The sequence below is a fragment of the Oncorhynchus mykiss genome, chromosome 4 (genome assembly GCF_013265735.2).
Source record: "Oncorhynchus mykiss isolate Arlee chromosome 4, USDA_OmykA_1.1, whole genome shotgun sequence".
Classification (NCBI taxonomy): domain Eukaryota; kingdom Metazoa; phylum Chordata; class Actinopteri; order Salmoniformes; family Salmonidae; genus Oncorhynchus; species Oncorhynchus mykiss.
Window position 1 is genome coordinate 34,616,083 of NC_048568.1, and position 20,299 is coordinate 34,636,381.

Below are 20,299 nucleotides of genomic sequence, written 5' to 3' on the forward strand. Positions count from 1 at the left end.
AACAAACAGATTACCGACCATTTCGAATCTCACCATACCTTCTCTGCTATGCAATCTGGTTTCAGAACTGGTCATGGGTGCACCTCAGCCACGCTCAAGTTCCTAAACGATATCTTAACAGCCATCGATAAGAAACATTACTGTGCAGCCGTATTCATTGATCTGGCCAAGGCATTCGACTCTGTCAATCACCACATCCTCATCGGCAGACTCGACAGCCTTGGTTTGTCAAATGATTCACCAACTACTTATCTGATAGAGTTCAGTGTGTCAAATCGGAGGGTCTGCTGTCCGAACCTCTGGCAGTCTCTGTGGGGGTGCCACAGGGTTCAATTCTTGGACCGACTCTCTTCTCTGTATACATCAATGATGTCGCTCTTGCTGCTGGTGAGTCTCTGATCCACCTCTATGCAGACGACACCATTCTGTATACTTCTGGCCCTTCTTTGGACACTGTGTTAACAACCCTCTAGGCAAGCTTCAATGCTATACAACTCTCCTTCCGTGGCCTCCAATTGATCTTAAATACAAGTTAAACTAAATGCATGCTCTTCAACCGATCGCTGCCTGCACCTGCCCGCCTGTCCAACATCACTACTCTGGACGGCTCTGACTTAGAATACGTGGACAACTACAAACATCTAGGTGTCTGGTTAGACTGTAAACTCTCCTTCCAGACCCACAACAAACATCTCCAATCCAAAGTTAAATCTAGAATTGGCTTCCTATTTCGCAACAAAGCATCCTTCACTCATGCTGCCAAACATACCCTTGTAAAACTGACCATCCTACCAATCCTCGACTTCGGCGATGCCATTTACAAAATAGCCTCCAATACCCTACTCAACAAATTGGATGCAGTCTATCACAGTGCAATCCGTTTTGTCATCAAAGCCCCATATACTACCCACCATTGTGACCTGTACGCTCTCGTTGGCTGGCCCTCGCTTCATACTCGTCGCCAAACCCACTGGCTCCATGTCATCTACAAGACCCTGCTAGGTAAAGTCCCCCCTTATCTCAGCTCGCTGGTCACCATAGCATCACCCACCTGTAGCACACGCTCCAGCAGGTATATCTCTCTGGTCACCCCCAAAACCAATTTTTTCTTTGGCCGCCTCTCCTTCCAGTTCTCTGCTGCCAATGACTGGAACGAACTACAAAAATCTCTGAAACTGGAAACACTTATCTCCCTCACTAGCTTTAAGCACCAACTGTCAGAGCAGCTCACAGATTACTGCACCTGTACATAGCCCACCTATAATTTAGCCCAAACAATTACCTCTTTCCCTACTGTATTTATTTTATTTATTTATTTATTTTGCTCCTTTTGCACCCCATTATTTTTATTTCTACTTTGCACATTCTTCCACTGCAAATCTACCATTCCAGTGTTTTACTTGCTATATTGTATTTACTTTGCCACCATGGCCTTTTTTTTGCCTTGACCTCCCTTATCTCACCTCATTTGCTCACATTGTATATAGACTTGATTATACTGTATTATTTACTGTATGTTTGTTTTACTCCATGTGTAACTCTGTGTTGTCTGTTCACACTGCTATGCTTTATCTTGGCCAGGTCGCAATTGTAAATGAGAACTTGTTCTCAACTTGCCTACCTGGTTAAATAAAGGTGAAATAAATAAAATAAATAAAAATTGCCCAGCGTTTGCCACTGGTGATTTGCATGAATAAATTAGCAATTTCATTTTGCAATGAATGAAGGAACATATAACGCCCCACCCAGCAGACTGTCGACCAATCGCTTTCACATTGTCATGCCGCGTCACGCGGTTGCTAAGCTAATCGTCACGCAATCCCTTCTCAAACTCAGGGTATTACTCGACAAACCTGCCTATTTTCCTCAAAAGGACGTCACAATTCCAAAGCAATACGATATTACAGAGAACAAGTTCATTATCTCACATCTGAAAATATTTCTAATGTTGTACTTCTTGTTGACAAAATTCATGCTAATGTTGGGTTTTTGAGCCAGTACCCAATTGACTCCCATTCACTCCTTGGAGGAGATCTCCTTGTCCCAGAATCGCCCAGAATGCACCGGGCGGGCCATTGACGACACTTGGGCAACGTACACAATGGGCGTTAACTCGATCCCAATATAGTTTCCCATCTCCTCAGAAGTATCTCTTACCACACTGCACTGGGTCCATACTTTGATGCACTGTTTTTAGGCCTGGGACTGGCTGATGAATTTCTAAAGAAAAAATAAACAAAACACATTCTTTCAAATGAAATACAGTGGACATGTTGTGTTATTGTGATGTGGTGGGACTGTAAAGTAGACCGCAGCAGAAACCCATCACATATGAATTATTCCCTGTTTATCATCTCTCTGTCTCCCTCTCTCTGTCTAGACCCCATCACTCCATCCATGGGCACCTGACTTTGACTGAAAGTGGGGGTGCAAAAGCTGAGGTGACCTTCCTCTGGAAATGATTGCATTTTTAAAACAATTTTCCTGCAATTCTTCACTGTTTCTTAACTTGAGAGTCTCCATCTCCCCCATCCTATGTCTGTATCAATCCTGTCTATTATTTGGAGTGACTGGGGTGTGATGGAGGCCCATGTAGGGCCATCATGGCAGGGTTCTCCCTTATCACCAGAGAGATAAGAACCTCCCCTGCACCCAGAGGTAGGCATGTCATGTCCCGTTGCTGAGGTGGCCGGTTAAAATAGAGGATGAGAGGGGCTGGTTGATAAGCTCAGGGATAAGGCTACCAGTACTGTTTGCTCTGCCAAGTTATCACCAAGGGGAAATGGGCAACACTGGACGAGTAGTATTTTTAACACTGACACTTGAAATACCACATAGGGACGCTGTTATTGTTAAGGTATGGTGTAATATAGGGTGCATAGCAGAGGAATATTAGAGACGGGACCATGAGAGATATCAGTCTCTACTGTACAGAGACTGGGGAATGGAGCTCGGGTGACGTCTGACTGTGTGTTACGGAGACCAACATTTCCCCAACAGACCAGTTTCACCCATTCTTGGTTGCTGAGCCAAAACTTTGGTTCTGGACAGACCATTCTGGAAGTGTTTATTTTAAGATCAGTGCATTCCCAGGCTCCAGAGGGAAAGCAAGCAAGCTTCTGTGGAAAATAGCAACACCGTTTCCATTTACGTTGATGCTGTTTAAGTGTATTTATCTTATTATAAAAATAGAGCATGCATTAGTGGGATTTTAATGGAAGGCTATTTCTCTTGGAATCGAATCAAGAGTAAGAATGTAAATCGTTGTGAATAATGAGTTGGACTAAAGTCCTCTTATGAGATTTTTCTCATTGGTCATGTCTAATAGCCTTGGCTGAACTTTTGAATTTTTCGAAAATGTATTAATCTTTCCCCTCAACTCAATATTCTAGGGACTTGTAAGAGCATCACTTAACATTCCGTCTGAGTAGCAGAGAGGTAGAAGAGCGTATCCTAACAACCACACAAAGTGGAAACAAACATGTCTGTTGAAAGATAAAGTACGAGAGGAGAACTCTCACACTTCAAATGACATACAAGTGATTACATTGTCTCTCATTGAACTAATTCACTGTAAGCCTGAGCCTGCTGTCACATTTAAAATTTGCTCGCAAATATAAATAAGCACAGATATACTACTGCTACTAGGTATTATTTAGTTCATTTAGTTCATTTAGTTCATTTAGTACATTTAGGTTAAATTACATGTCTGTCCTAGTGGACTAGGTTCAAGTCTGCGGTGCAGTGGCCAAGGGACCAATAAACAGTATTGGGACTGGGCCAGAATCAGCAGCATATACGTCATCGTAAAGGAGGGGCTATGTAAATTTCGTAGAGTAATGTAAGGGAGGATGCTGTCTGCTATTTCCACTTTTCCATCAATAAAAGCTAGCCGATTCAAATTACTGAATTAAAAAGAAAAAAGGAAATAATATTCTCAAGGGGGCATTAGTCCAGAATACAATTAACATGGCATCGAAATGTCCTAAATGCGACAAGACAGTTTATTTTGGTAAGTGCATTTTTCATATGATCGTGCATATCCTTCCATGCTATCCTCCCATGGGTTTTATGTACGAACCCCACACCCCAAGTCAGCTATGTAATGACTATTGTAGTCACCGTTATTTTGTCTAAAATCTGAGCCAACTGTTGTAACGTTATAATTATACCGTATGCATATTAACCTATAGATTGGGGGTAGGCCTAATAAACAGTTGTACTGCCTTTGATATATTGTATAAGAATGAACCAGTATTAGGCTATTTACTATAAGTATTGGTCAGCCTGGCGTTCCTATAGAGACTAAACCAATTATGCCTGGTTCCTGACTGTAAATGACTTCAGACGTTCTGTGTAGTATAGTCTACATGTGCTTATGCAGTCTTTGTGTTGATTGACAAACCAAAGCCATGTCCTCGCAGGTGTGATCATTTATTATTTCATGAGGTCATATGGGAAACCTACTGTATGACTTCATGTAGCTCGTGGCTATACATCGGTCATATCAGTCCAATAAAACGCCAGCGGTGCGATAGGATTTCCGCGCGCACACCACTTACCTGCAGCTGACCAGTTGGGTTTTTGGAGGGATATAAAGTGAAAACATCTGTCCCCAGATTAGTGACATAAGCAGACTATCCCATTGATGGCTATTAGGTGGATCTAAAAGCAATCTCTTATCCTTAACCGATAGCCTGTTTACAGTAGGCCTATTCAGGGAATGTGTTCGTAGTTTTAAAAGATTTGAGATAGCCTTTAGCCTAGCTCCGTGGCACAATAAAGAGATTGAGCTAATGCAATTAATAAGGTTTAGGCTATTAATGTTGCTGCGCAGATAGATTGTCACTATACCTTGCATATACATTATTAATTCGTAGCATATGTGTGATGGATCGACTTTGCCTTGATCTATCTCTGGAGAACAATAGGATCCCCATTTCAGCACTAACTGGCATGGACAGCTCCCAGCCTCCCAAATAATGAAATGGAATGGATCCGCGCACGAGCCGACCGGCCAAACCGCACCCTTAAAATGACAGAGCATGCGTGTAGTGTGAGACACTCTTAAAGAAAAACGGATTCAACATGTTCATTCATATGGTCGATCCAGACCTGTTGGTCTCTGTTGAAACTGAAACATACTGTACATGGTTCAAACCATTATCATTCATTTTTTATCCCACTTCCCTGTCATAGGAAGCCCCTATACACCACAGTAAAAAACTAAATAAATAAATAGTTTTGATAGTTCTTCTTAGACTATATTAGAATAATTTTTTGTTAATTCATAAATTAAAAACAGTAAGCAGATGGTACTTGCTTCTGTGGTTCTTTATTTTTTGTGTTTGATAGTCAGTGGCAGTGTGTCAGAATGAAACCTCTGGGAACCTTGCAACACTTTTCACTCATCTTGAAGCATCTGTTTCTTTTGCCTAATTAGTCCCCAAATGGGCAATGGTTTGGGTTTTCCATCTGGTAATGAACGACTGAATAAATACCTGGTAGCCTTTCACTTGAAATCTGCTCGCTGTCTGAGACATTGAAAACTAAGCATCTTAGTACTTTCACTTATGGAAAGGCCCCTCTGAGCCATACTTTTGTAGCTTGTCAGTCTCTTTTTGTTTGTTCCCATTATTTACACACTGCCCCCCCCTTAGGTTCCTAGTTCTTTTAGTCCCTGTCTGCTTAATGGTATCCTTGAGTGCTGCTATATCTACAGTGTTTACTTCTCTCAGTCTACTCCCACTCTCATTACGAAATACCTCATATTCTGTCCGTGTCCCTCTGCCTCAGGAGTTTAGATGATGTATGTTATGTAATTCCCAGTCTTTGATTCATGCCCCATGACTTCTCCTCATTTTAACATTGTAATCTGGGTCATTACATAATAGTCATCACCCATATCTCTGAAAGTGTACTGACTTTGTGGGTAATTTAGTGTTGCCCGTTGCTGTCCTTGAATGCTACTGATAATAATAATCCTCACTCCTCTCTGACTGTCAGAGTTCTCGACTGTCCCAATTAACACCCTATTCCCAATGTAGTGCACAACTTTTGCCATGGTCAAAAGTAGTGCACTACATAGGGAATAGTGTGCCATTTGTGATTCAACCATAGAGTCCTGCTCCTACACTGCCACTGGATGGATCTCATCAACAGATACAGGAAGAGACATAATCACATATTGTACCAAAGGGCAAACAAAATACCCCTTAATCAACATTGATTATTTAGAATGAACAAACCCCCACAGCCTCCTTTCTCACTTCCTCTCCCTGTGTGTGTGTGTGTGTGTGTGTGTGTGTTCGTGCGAGCGTGTGTGTGTGTGCGTGTGTGCTATGCTTGTGCAGCTAGACAAAGTAGAGGGAGAGAACAAGAGAGAGACTGGAAGGGCAGGAAGAGACACAGACGAGAGAGTGAGAGAAAGACAGACAGACGGACAGAGAGAGTGAGAGAAAGACAGACAGACGGACAGAGAGAGTGAGAGAGAGGGAGTGAGAGAAAAAACCCTGCAGGGACAGCACAAAGTGTTCACAGCCTCCCACTTAACTGTGTCTTGCATTAGTGACAGGTCGCCAATCTAAAGAGGATGGGATATCTGAGGTTAGAGATAACAGCCTTATCTTCACTACATTTCTATATACTGTATTGACCAACACTCTTAGAATGAAAGGTGTTATCTAGAACCTTATAGGATTCTCCGGCTGTCCCCATAGGAGAACCTTTTGAACCCTTTTAGGTTCCATGAAGAACCCTTCCGACTGAAGCAGCTCACTCTGTAGCATCTTATACTGAATTGACATGTCCCTCTAAATGGGTAAATTCAACTACAAATGTCAGTTTCCTGTACAGTAATGTAACCAGTGTCCCCCTCCATCCCCCACACAGCGGAGAAGGTGACATCTCTGGGGAAAGACTGGCATAAGTTCTGTCTGAAATGTGAGCGTTGTAACAAGACCCTGAACCCAGGGGGCCATGCTGAGGTAAGAGGATTCAGTACCTTACAACCATAGAAAAATAGGTGCTATCTAGAGTGGGCTCCCGAGTGGCACACTACATCTCAGTGCTAGAGGCGTTACTACAGACCCTGGTTCGATTCCAGGCTGTATCACAACCGGCCGTAATTAGGAGTCCCATAGGGCGGCTTACAATTGGCCCAGCGTCGTCCGGATTAGGGTTTGGCCGGAGTAGGCCGTCATTGTAAATAAGAATTTGTTCTTAACTGACTTCCTTAGCTAAATAAAGGTTAAATAAAAAAATACAAAATAAAATAGAATTAAAAAGGGTTCTTTGGCTGACCCCAACGGAGAACCCTTTGAATAACCCTTTTTGGTTCCAAGAAGGTTTGTACATTTTTTCACACAGAAACAGTCAGAAACTGCAGGAAGTGTTGTGTACAATAAAGATGAGTAACTAAGAGGACATTTTGGCTCTGTTCCGATAGATCTCTGGGAAGGTTATGGAGGGTTAAGGTCTCACGGGGAGCGTATCGGCATTCTGAGAGAGTATTCTGACGTAGCCTGTTCATCAATATAGGTACTGTACAGTACTATACAGGGACCTAGGCCAGTTACGAACAGAGAGGATTGGCTTCTATAGTTCATTTAGGGTACAGTAGGCTACTAAAGTGTGGGGTGCTATCATGTGTAATGTGCAGTGCATCTAAAATCCATTGGTTTCCTCTCATTTCTGTTGCATGTTTCACAGATCCAAAGATCCCTCTAAAGCTACACAGGCTGTTTTAAACTCAAGTCAGTCATGTAGCATTCAATGCTAGAGTGGACGTCAATATGTTGTAGTGGCATTTTTACTTCAAGTTATACCAAGATCCACCCCAACAAAGTCCAATGTGTTTGTTCCCAGATACTTATTCTGCTCATTGTCTTTCCCTCTGTTCACAGCATGATGGAACTCCGTATTGCCACAAGCCATGCTATGCTGCCCTCTTTGGACCAAAAGGTGCAATACATTAACTTTATAGCCATCCATTATTTAGTTATGTGTTCTTCATGTGGTTATAAAAACATTTTCATTATTCACAGCAAGCCTATAAGATAGGCCTAATGTATGCGTTTGCAGAGAGACTTATAAAAGGAAACTATGATCACTGTGTTTGTATGTTGACTGAATTAAGCATTTCTCTCTGTAGGTGTGAATATTGGAGGTGCTGGCTCTTATGTCTACGAGGCGCCTGTCAATGATACCCCTGCCAGCGTTTCCACGGAAACAGAGGCCAAACCTGAGGAGAAGAAAGCTCATGCCAGAGGCCCAGTGAAGGGTAAGCAACATGAAAGAAAAGAGTAACAGATCTGCTGTCGTGTTATTATATCCCATATGAAGATAACCACTGGCTGTAACAAGCCTCATCTTCTCAATCTCTTTTTGATACAGCCGCAAGCTTCTCAACTTTCTCCGGAGAACCCAGTAAATGCCCAAGGTGCAGCAAGACAGTGTATTTCGGTACGTGTGTTATGTTACTGCCCATGCCATATTGGAGCTCTTACTGTATATGCTAATGTGTGTGTGGACACAAACTCACATCCTCCCACTCACATCCTCCCACTCACATCCTCTGTGAGTGGGTGTCCAGGGGAATATAGTGAGGTGGAGGAATGTTGTTTCCATGGTGATATGTCTGACGGTGTGTGTGTGTGTGTGTGTGTGTGTGTGTGTGTGTGTCTGTGTGTGTGTGTGCAGCTGAGAAGGTGACGTCCCTAGGGAAGGACTGGCATCGACCCTGTCTGCGCTGTGAGAGGTGCAGCAAGACCCTGGCCCCAGGCAGTCACGCAGAGGTGACAGACAGAAGACTGGGAGGAGGGGGGTGTGGGGGAGGGAGAGGGGGGTGTGGGGGAGGGAGAGGGGGATGTGGGGGAGGGAGAGGGGGTGTGGGGGAGGGAGAGGGGGATGTTGGGAGGGGAGTTATCAGAAAGATTCCAGGAATGCAGAACTATAGAAATACAGTTAGACAATGGCTGCTGGTCCACCCTTCACATATAGTAACATTGACTTGAATGGGAATCAGAGTCAGATTCACCTTTTTTTCACCAAGTACATTTTCACATACATAGAATTTGACATGGTGCTGTTAGCAATATACAAAATATACAAAGATAATTTAAAAAATGGGATCTACACATAATCTACACATAATCTACATACAGTATATATAATATAAAAACAATAAACATAGAACAATTACACATGATAGAAGAGTAGATTCTAAATGATAGTTGAAAATGTGCTGAGAATATACTGAGAATATACAGAGACTGCCATTTACAGTAGAATATACAGAGACTGTAACATTTACAGTGGAATATACAGAGACTGTAACATTTACAGTGGAATATACTGAGACTGTAACATTTACAGTGGAATATACTGAGACTGTAACATTTACAGTGGAATATACTGAGACTGTAACATTTACAGTGGAATATACTGAGACTGTAACATTTACAGTGGAATATACTGAGACTGTAACATTTACAGTGGAATATACTGAGACTGTAACATTTACAGTGGAATATACTGAGACTGTAACATTTACCATGGAATATACTGAGACTATACCATTTACATTAGAATATACTGAGACTGTACCATTTACGCTGGAATATACTGAGACTATACCATTTACAGTAGAATATGCTGAGACTATAAGATGTACATTAGAATATACCGAGACAATACCATTTACACTGAGACTGTACCATTTACAATGGAATATACTATAGTGCATATACCCTATGTGTATATATTGCAGTGCAAATGCAGTGTAGTGCGGTAGTTCTATTTCTATGGCCATAGATAGATAATGGTATTTCTATAGCCATAGACATATATATATATATAGTATTTATATGGCCATATATATATATATATATATATATATATATATATATATATATATATATATATATATAGAATATATATTCTTTTTTTTGCTGAGTTTTTATATAGTATTTATGTGGCCATAGATAGATACAGATGCCTTTAAAGCTGTGTCTGGAACTGTCTCAGTAGAGTACATTATATTCATTCCATTCTGTTACAGCATGATGGGCAGGCCTACTGCCACAAACCGTGCTACGCCACCCTGTTTGGGCCCAAAGGTAGGCTCACTCACGCAAAACTTTCTTCCTCTTAACCACATAAAAGATCAAATGCCTTATTGCTATGGTTTACAAGTATTATGATATTTCATACACTGTATATCACCGTATTCTGACGTCTTTCTATTGGCCCATTCCAGGGGTGAACACTGGAGGTGTAGGAAGCTACATCTACCATGAACCCAGCACCGAGGCAGAGACTGAGGCCCAGCCTTGAGTTTACCCATACCCACCCAGACCTCTTCAACATTGCCTCCCTTACCCAGGCCTTGTTACTAACCCCAGTCGTAGATAGACTCACCCTATCTGTATTTCCAACCTCTGCCTACACCTTTGACTATGTTCACACCTGCCCTGATTAAATAGTATTGTCTCCTTTTGGCTATTCAGCATCTACAGAAAAAAAAACACATGTTAAATCATACATAGTGTAGGCCTATTTAGAATGTTCTGTTGTATTTCTACATAAATTTTGTGTACGAAATGTCATCTTTATAGCTTCTCCCATCTAGCTAGCTTCTCCCTGTGAAATACACAGTAGGTTCATGGGTGTCCTCTACCTCGTTGTTCGTGTCAAATGAACAGTTGTGTGTAAGATGTACAGTACATTGTTTATTAAATGATAAGTCGCCATATGGTTTGACTCTACACAATACAGCCCACACCTATAGGGGAAGACTTGGGTGTGGTAGGCCTACTGTTTGTCATTCCCTGAAAACTATGTCCTTTGTTGTGCACCAGTAATGACATGGCTGACACAACTGCGTGATGTCCAAGCTATCCGCTATGGGCCTATTTTCACCCTGCAGTATAGAGACAGAGTAGATAGATAGAACATACGGCTACTAGGAATGTGCATTAGTATTAGCCTATTGTTGTTGGTGATTGAATATGTTTTGTACTTTGTGTCTTTGAGCACCAAATGTGTGTTACTGAGAAGAACAGTGGTCATCAGAGGTTTTCTACAATAAAATTGTGAGAACAGGAAAGGTTGTTTTGTGTCTTATTTGGGGAAATATGTAAGGGTGTTACTTTACAGGAAGCTGTAAATGTAAATGTATGACATATTGGTAGCTACAGTCTAATTACAGTGTACATCACATACGTGACATCACCAGTGTCTACCAGCAGGGTGCGACTACTCGTTATGTAGCGAGGTGTCACGAGCACATGAGCATGTGAAGGTTTTGCAAAGCCTTGTGGATGTTGTTGTTCATTCCTTTCTCACTGTGTTACATAAATATTGTAAGTGAAACATAAAAGTATTCGCTTTAATGTCAGCTGCGATTATTGTGGCCGCTGTCGTCGGCGGTGGAATACTGCTAATTGTTCGCAGAATGTTCCCCCGGAAGAAAGCGGTCGAGTTGCTCCGGTACCCGGCCGATATGATGCGGGGAAAGACTGTCATTGTGACCGGGGCGAACAGCGGCATAGGGAAGGCCGCGGCCGGGGAGCTGCTCAAACTCCAGGCCCGGGTGATCATGGCCTGTCGGGATCAGCAGATGGCTGAGGAAGCTGCGCAGGACATCAAGAAGCAAGCGGGGCCAGAGCACGGAGAGGTGGTGATCAAACACCTGGACCTCGCCTCGCTTCAGTCTGTGCGGAGCTTTTGCGAGGAGATCCTGAAGGTAAATGTGCATTTTGCTGAACTTTATTGAGGTCAGTCTAGGCTAAATAACTATTGTACATAAGGCAAAAATGTCAAAATGTTATTCTGGTCCGCGAAGATAAAAGACTGATGCAGTGGAATATTCTGTTGTTTGAGCTGTTGGAGGGTCTCGTCTCGTTCATTCCATACCATCATACTGGGGCTGTTGTTTTTTTAAACGAAGGTTACCTTTCAAAGCGCCATAGTGAGCTGTCCAACGTTCTGAAACAATCACATGTACACATTCATTTTACGTTTTTTTTTACAAAAGCTATCAACATCAATTCAATTGTAAAGGGATTACATTTAGAGATAAGGTCTTCCTTATTACAATTCCTTCACTTGAAATCACTTGCATTGATTGTAGTTTCTTACTCATGAATGATTGAGATAAAGAGACCCACATGACACAGTTATCCAGCCACCACTAAGCAAAACCTCTCTACTAATGGTACAGTATGTCTGCCTCATACATGCCTGTCTTCTTCTGACTGCCCCTGTTAGGAAGAACAACAAGTCGACGTGCTCATCAACAACGCAGGCATTTACCAGTGTCCCTACACGAAGACAGAGGAGGGGTTTGAGATGCAGCTGGGGGTCAACCACCTGGGTCACTTCCTCCTCACCCACCTCCTCCTGGACCTCCTCAAGCGCTCCTCCCCCAGCCGCGTGGTGGTGGTCTCCTCCAAGCTCTACAAGTATGGCAGCATCAACTTCGACGACCTCAACAGGTGCGGTTGGTTCATGTTATGTTTTGTGTATTGTGTTTTTACCTGGATTCCATTCATTAGTGCAGACTGTAGCAAAACGGTTTGCACAAAAAACACTATTGTTTATTATTGGACAATAGTTCAAGTTAGTCTTTCCCTGTTTCGGTCAGTTTTTTTTATTTTGGTGCCTAATGAACACAACCCTTGTGTAATGTCTGTTGTGTTTCTATGGATGATTCTCCCCTTGAGGGATAATGTTTTCTACTTCTATCACCACTACAGTGAGAGAAGCTACAACAAAGCCTTCTGCTACAGCCAGAGCAAGCTGGCTAATCTGCTCTTCACCCACCAACTGGCCCGGCGCCTGGAGGAGGAGGGCGTCACGGGGGTAACGGTCAATGCCCTCACCCCAGGCATCGTGAGGACCAGGCTGGGCAGGCACATCCACATCCCCTTCCTGGCCAAACCTCTCTTTTACCTGGCCTCGTTGTTCTTCTTCAAGAGCCCACTGGAGGGAGCTCAGACGCCACTCTACCTGGCGTGTTCACCCGACGTGGAGGGCGTGGCGGGGAAGTGCTTCGCTAACTGCGAGGAGGAGGAGCTGATGCCCAAGGCGACGGACGATCAGGCGGCCAAGAGACTGTGGGACCTGAGTGAGACCATGGTGGGGATAAAAACTCAATAAGAGACCTGGGTTCCAGACTCTCTTATAGAGACCATATGAGAGACTTGCCCTGGGAATCAAGTGAATTGGGAGATGATTGATTGAGACTTCTTGGGGTTTCATTGGAACTGGGGTCAGTGGGTAAAGTTTCCACTGTTTTTAATTAACCTCGGTATGTGGGTGCGTGTGTGTGTGTGGGCGCGTGCATGCGTGGGTCCGTGTGTGCACCTATAATTGTGTGATGTGCAAATGAGGTGTGGATGGAGTGTGAGTGTGATTGGAGGTGTGCAATGTGCCTGTGAAACTGAGAACTGCAGTCTTCCATGAATGTGTAACTAAGTATATCCGTTCCCATAGGAACCAGCTATTCTATCTCCTGTACTGTCTTCACCAGTGTTCACTGAATCAGAAGTTCACACAGTCAAAGTGGAGGGGAGCTAATTCCCAGTAGCGATTATCAAAGGGGAGCTGAACTGTCATATTTGCTTTTTCCGAGTGCGAACATGATTGGTTATAGTGCTATAGAAATATCTCCGGGGTGGTTTGAAAAGCCAACAGGTATGTAGTTCAGCAGCTGTAAGTAAATGCGAAGGCGGCTAAGCTCATGCATCCTGCAGCATGCACTTGGCAGTAGAAAAAGGAATAGGAGACTGGTTGTGTTGCGTTACCTAATCCAGTTTTCCTCTCATGATGTGTTTGACGTGTGAATTCGTCACCTTCTGCTGTGACAGGATGGACGGGAACAATAAAGTTGACAATGAGATTCAGATTCAGTCAGATGATGTTGATGCTGTGGTGACTCCTTCCTCTGGTTAGATGTTATCTCTCAAGTAATTCCCTTTTCGCTCCATAGTTGAGTGAGAGGGGGGAATGTGTTTTGAATGTCAATGCGGAGGTATGGCTAATTATGTAGTCGAACAAAATAGTCGACAATCCAAAGATAATTTCTCTACACGTGTATGTGCGCACACACACAGTTTGATTTGAAAGCTTTTAAAACCATTACAGTGACATTGTATCTGTGATCTTTTACACTAAATGACATTATATTTATTTCCCACACACACTAAAACAGTTGAGGCAGCCTTGGCGCATCAAAATGCGTAGTTTGTGCTTTATTAGGTTAAAGGAAACACAACAGAAATATAGAAACATGCATAATGATGTGATAGTAACAAGCATGCAGTTGCTTTATGGGGGGGTGTGAGAATGAGAATCTGAGGTAGAGTGGGACAGGAAAACTTATCCAAAGGTTATAGAGAAAAAAATAGTATCAACGGGTAGGACAAATGTTTACATCTCAAAAGAAGTCCATTGTTTACAAAATAATACTTACATTAAACGGTCTCTTTAAGTGCTCTGGGTATTTTAAAATCATGTCAAAGCAAAAACTGAATGAGTGGACAGAGCTGCACTGAAATGGATTCAGCCTAGGGGCATCTATATATTTTTGTAAAAACACCTAGTACTGCAACTTTAACCCATTCCCCAGGCCCTTTACAGTATAGTGCTGCAACTTTAACCCATTCCCCAGGCCCTTTACAGTATAGTACTGCAACTTTAACCCATTCCCCAGGCCCTTTACAGTATAGTGCTGCAACTTTAACCCATTCCCCAGGCCCTTTACAGTATAGTGCTGCAACTTTAACCCATTCCCCAGGCCCTTTACAGTATAGTGCTGCAACTTTAACCCATTCCCCAGGCCCTTTACTGTATAGTGCTGCAACTTTAACCCATTCCCCAGGACCTTTACTGTATAGTGCTGCAACTTTAACCCATTCCCCAGGTCCTTTACAGTATAGTGCTGCAACTTTAACCCATTCCCCAGGACCTTTACTGTATAGTGCTGCAACTTGAACCCATTCTCCAGGCCCTTTACAGTATAGTACTGCAACTTTAACCCATTCCCCAGGCCCTTTACTGTATAGTTCTGCAACTTAACCCATTCCCTAGGACCTTTACTGTATAGTGCTGCAACTTGAACCCATTCTCCAGGCCCTTTACTGTATAGTGCTGCAACTTTAACCCATTCCCCAGGCCCTTTACTGTATAGTGCTGCAACTTAACCCATTCCCTAGGACCTTTACTGTATAGTGCTGCAACTTTAACCCATTCCCCAGGACCTTTACAGTATAGTACTGCAACTTTAACCCATTCCCCAGGCCCTTTACTGTATAGTGCTGCAACTTTAACCCATTCCCCATGCCCTTTACAGTATAGTGCTGCAACTTTAACCCATTCCCCAGGACCTTTACAGTATAGTACTGCAACTTTAACCCATTCCTCAGGCCCTTTACAGTATAGTGCTGCAACTTTAACCCATTCCCCAGGCCCTTTACTGTATAGTGCTGCAACTTTAACCCATTCCCCAGGCCCTTTACAGTATAGTGCTGCAACTTTAACCCATTCCCCAGGACCTTTACAGTATAGTACTGCAACTTTAACCCATTCCCCAGGCCCTTTACAGTATAGTACTGCAACTTTAACCCATTCCCCAGGACCTTTACTGTATAGTGCTGCAACTTTAACCCATTCTCCAGGATAGTATAGTTCTACAACTTTAACCCATTCTCCAGGACCTTTACTGTATAGTACTGCAACGTTTACCAGGATACCCCATTGGTCATACATATTTTACTCTGCATAAATGCAGCACAGTTTTCAGCCTGTGATTGACAATAAACAAATCTATAATTGTAGTTTAGACAGTCCTCTGAATCTTCAACATTCTAAGGACTCTATTCAATTCACATTGCGGAAGTTCAGCTTTAAAGCGTGATTGAAATTTAAAGGCAATGTTCTCTCTTTAAGGGAGGCTGCATTGACGCTAAACGCTGCATATGTCGGGTCAATCGGAATTCACTTTTACATTTCTATGGCGGAATCTTTAAAGATTGAATAGAGCCCCAAGTATCTCTCTTTGATTGGCAGATGCTCTTAACCAGACATATTTACAATGTGTTGCTGCCCACACCTGATTGAATTGTAGTCATTTCTATTACATTTTTGATGTTGTAATTAAAATATTAATATATTTCAACAGTTACTTTAAATGTTTCCTTTGTCTACAAGCTCACTGTGCTTTGTGTACAGCACATGGAACAATTGGTCTCTGGTACCTCCAAAGACAATTTTATGTACCAAATGTACCAAAGGTAGCAAAGTATTTTCCTATAGTCCCCACTCATTTGGGACAGTAATGAATTGTCAATTCACCTGACCCAGACAAACTTACACATTCGTTGTAGTGATGCGAACCACTAGTTTGTCAGTTTTTCACAGCTGTGGCAACAATCTGATAAATTCATGCTTAATTACTGTATCTTCCAACTGTCCTTTCAAAATGGATGTCCTTAAACTGAACAACTGGCTAGCCTCACACTAATCAATATGTTTTGCTAGATTCACCAAGACTTCTTACCTCACATCCCACCAGGGAAAGAGATGGATAAAAAGAGAGAGACCAGTAAGTCAGAATACCTTCTTCTCTCAGTTCAGAAGTGTTCCATACAGCTGGGCTTTGGTGAGACTGTCCTTTCTCGAAAGTCCCAATGTGCCAAAATTGTGATACTGCGGTGGAGGGGGACAAGGTGGTGGCGGGGGCGGTGGTGGACTGCCCTGGGGGGGCGAAGGGGGCTGCATCTCGGACTGGTAGTGCTGCTGCAGTTCGGCAGCCATCTCCAGGGACCTCTGGTTTAGGGACTCATTGGAGCTGTTGGGGCTGATGTCCACGTACTCGTTGGTCTGTCCCGCTCCTCCACATCCTCCCCCAGCCCCCGCCACATCAAAGCTGCCCTCCCTGTTTTCGGGGCTCCCTGAGTGGTAAAGGATGTGCTCCGACTCCTGGTTGTCCTCCTTGGCCCGGTAGAGATGGGTCTGGTGGGCCTGCTGGTTGTGGGACTGATGGGACTGACGGAGGCCCCCCACAGGGCTGCACTCGGGGCTGGGCGTGGAGAAGCACACCGGGGGGTCCATGATGGGTCCTACCCCTCCCTGGTAGTAGTCGGGCCCCTCCTGGAAGCTGCTGTAGAGGGGTCCAAGGCGGATCTTGGCAGGCCGAACTGAGAAGTGCTGCTCAGAGAAGCTGTAGGGCGAGGCCCGACCGGGCGAGCAGTACGAGTGGGAGTTTAGATCCTCCGCGCTCAGCTGTCTCCAGCGGCCAATCGGCTCCTCCTCCTCTGGTGCCAGTGTGCTGCTGCGGCGGCTGTCTCCGTAGGCAACGCTTGGTGAGGAGGAGGGAGGGAGGGGTTCGTAGGGCTCGCTGAAGCACGAGGACATGGTGCGGCTGTAGACGGGTGAGCTGCCGTTCTGGTGGTGTGCTCCACCATGATCGCCGGCCTGCTGGAAGACAGCGTGGACCTTGGCGAAGCCTCCACCGCTAGGACTGTCCTTCTCCCAGGAGGAGTCGCTCTTCCTCTCATAGTCTCCCCCATCCCTCCAGTCCATGTAGAGGGAGTGGTGGTGGGGAGAGGAGGCTGTGCTGCTGGGAGGGCCATTGCCTTTGTTGTCATCTGAGCCCCCTCCGCTGAAGCTGGAGTAGGAGCTGCCTGAGGCGGGGCCCAGAGAGGTGGGGAACTTGGCGAAGCACTCCTGGGAGAAGCCAGACCTCAGCCCCAACAAGGTACCCTCCTCTGGGTTACTGTCCGTGGAGATCTTGGGGCCGTAGAGCAGCTTCCTCTGGCTGTGGACGTCCATGCTTGGCCTGCGTTCGCGGTTCTGATCGACCGGGCAATAGAGGGCTGTGTCACTGCTGTACAGGTCTGACTTGTATGCTGCCCGGAGGCCCAGGCGCTCGTCTCTGTCCAGGGTGTCCAGGAGGAAGCCTTGGTCCTGGTGCTGGGGGCTAGGCGAACTGGAAGCTTGGCTGCCGCTGCAGGCCTCGTCGGGCTTCTCCAATACCTTGGCGATGACGGAGGCGGGGACGGAGTCAGTGTAGACGGTGTGGCAAAGAGGTGAGCCATCCATGTGCATGGTCACTCGTTCCTGGAATTCAGCAGGTAACTGAGAAAGAGAGAGAGAGAGATAGAGAGATATAGAAAATTGTGATAAAGCGACCAGTGGTGAGAGAGTGCAAAGTTCATGAAAGATGTAAAAAAGACATAGAAACTACAAAAATGTTAACACATAATGGCACCATATGGCGAACAGACAGGAATTCAACTTTAAACCATAACCTGAAGTTAAAAGGTGGAACTGTTGTCGAACAAACACAGTGAATTCAGAAAGTATTCATATCCCTTGACTTAAATTTTTTTTTTGTTACATTACAGCATTATTCCAAATTGAACTACACACAATGCCCCAAAATGAAAAAGAAAAAAATGGTTTTTATAAATTTTTGCAAATGTATAAAAAAACCCCACCAGAAATCACATTTACATAAGTATTTAGACCCTTTACTCAGTACTTTGTTGAAGCACCTTTGGCAGTTATTACAGCCTCGAGTCTTCTTGGGTATGACGCTACAAGCTTGGCACACCTGTGTTTGGGGAGTTTCTCCCATTCCTCTCTGCAGATTCTCTCAAACTCTATCAGGTTGGATGGGAGCGTCGCTGCACAGCTATTTTCAGATCTCTCCAGAGATGTTCGATCAGGTTCAAGTCCGGGCTTTGGCTGGGCCACTCAAGGTCATTCAGAGACTTGTCCCAAAGCCACTCCTACGTTGTCTTGGTTGTGTGCTTAGGGTTGTTGTCCTGTTGGAAGGTGACCCTTCACCCCAGTCTGAGGTCCTGAGCGCTCTGGAGCAGGTTTACATCAAGGCTCTATTCATCCTTGCCTCAATCCTTGCCTCAATCCTCAATCAGTCCCTTCCGCTGAAAAGCCTCCATACAGCATGATGCTGCCACCACAATGCTTCACTGGGATGGGATGCTTCCAGGGACCTTCCAGACATGACGCTTGGCATTCAGGCCAAATAGTTCAATCTTGGTTTCATCCGACCAGAGAATCTTGTTTCTCATGGTCTGAGAGTCTTTAGGTGCCCTTTGGCAAACTCCAAGCGGGCTGTCATGTGCCTTTTACTGAGGTGTGGCTTCTGTCTGGCCACTCTACCATAAAGGTCTGATTGGTGGAGTGCTGCAGAGGTGATTGTCCTTCTGAAAGGTTCTCCCATTTCCACAGAGGAACTCTGGAGCTCTGTCAGAGTGACCATCGGGTCTTTATTCATATTTTTTTACACCTTTTTCTCCTCAATTTCGTGATGTCCAATTGGTAGTTACAGTCTTGTCCCATCGCTGCAACTCCGGTACGCACTCGGGAGAGGTGAATGTCGAGAGCCGTGAGTCCTCCAAAACACGACCCCACCAAGCCGCACTGCTTCTTGAGACAATGCTCGCTTAACCCAGAACCCAGCCGCACCAATGTGTTGTAGAAAACGCTGTACACCTGGCGACCGTGTCAGCGTGCATTACATGCGGCCCGCCACAGGAGTCGCTAGAGTGCAATGAGATAAGGACAACCCGGCCGGCCAAACCCTCCCCGAACTCGGACGACGCTGGGAAAATTGTACCCCACCTCATGGGTCTTCCGGTCGCTGCCGACTGCAACACAGCCTGGGATCAAACCAGGATCTGTAGTGAAGCCTCAAGCACTGCAGTGCCTTAGACCGCTGCGCCACTGGGGAGGCCTCTATTTATAATTTTTTATAAATTCCCCCAAAAATCCTAAAAACCTGTTTTCGCATTGTCATTATGGTGTATTGAGTGTAGATTGCTGAGAAAAATATATATTTAATCGATTTTAGAATAAGGCTGTAACGTAAGGAAATATGGAAGAAGTCAAGGGGTCTGAATACTTTCCGAAGTCACTGTACATCATGAGATTTAGTTTGATATTTTTACCGAGGTTCTATTCTTCTGGGCAGCTCTCGATGCAAACTGAAATGCACTAGAAACCTGTTGCTGCCACCTCTCCATTGCAACAAGAATTAAGCCAATTGCAGAACGTTATCAACATGAATCTAGTCAACTATCGCTAGTAAGAAGGTAGTAAATTATAGCTGCATTGGCTAATAGGAAGTTGCATCACACTTTCACTTTTTATGTAAATACCCAATTACCATGAGACATTTCGTTGTCAACACGTACCGTGAGGTCTGTAATTATTGGATCCCTGATAAAGATGGCAAAAAAAAATGTATAAAATACATAATACAAATACT

General features: G+C 44.2%; 3 protein-coding genes across 4 annotated transcripts in view; 2 read left to right on the top strand and 1 right to left on the bottom strand.

The window, feature by feature from the left end:
* Positions 1 to 3,817: 3,817 nt before the first annotated feature.
* Positions 3,818 to 11,109, top strand: LOC110522544 (cysteine-rich protein 2). Its single transcript, XM_036976151.1, has 8 exons — positions 3,818 to 4,012; positions 6,892 to 6,986; positions 7,905 to 7,962; positions 8,153 to 8,281; positions 8,395 to 8,463; positions 8,701 to 8,795; positions 10,061 to 10,118; positions 10,259 to 11,109. The coding sequence occupies exons 1-8, from the start codon at positions 3,970 to 3,972 to the stop codon at positions 10,333 to 10,335; spliced, it is 624 nt and encodes a 207-aa protein (XP_036832046.1). The 5' UTR covers positions 3,818 to 3,969; the 3' UTR covers positions 10,336 to 11,109.
* A 173-nt stretch (positions 11,110 to 11,282) lies between these two features.
* On the top strand, positions 11,283 to 13,919 carry rdh14b (retinol dehydrogenase 14b). The gene is made up of 3 exons (XM_021600994.2): positions 11,283 to 11,746; positions 12,271 to 12,497; positions 12,759 to 13,919. The coding sequence occupies exons 1-3, from the start codon at positions 11,393 to 11,395 to the stop codon at positions 13,159 to 13,161; spliced, it is 984 nt and encodes a 327-aa protein (XP_021456669.1). The 5' UTR covers positions 11,283 to 11,392; the 3' UTR covers positions 13,162 to 13,919.
* A 307-nt stretch (positions 13,920 to 14,226) lies between these two features.
* The window catches only part of LOC110522545 (brain-enriched guanylate kinase-associated protein-like), a 51,939-nt gene continuing 45,866 nt past the window's right edge, over positions 14,227 to 20,299 (bottom strand). For both annotated transcript variants that reach the window (XM_036976149.1, XM_036976150.1), the window contains one exon: positions 14,227 to 18,141. In XM_036976149.1, the coding sequence (XP_036832044.1) occupies positions 16,630 to 18,141 (1,512 nt within the window). In that variant the 3' untranslated portion in view covers positions 14,227 to 16,629. The remainder of the gene's footprint in view (positions 18,142 to 20,299) is intronic.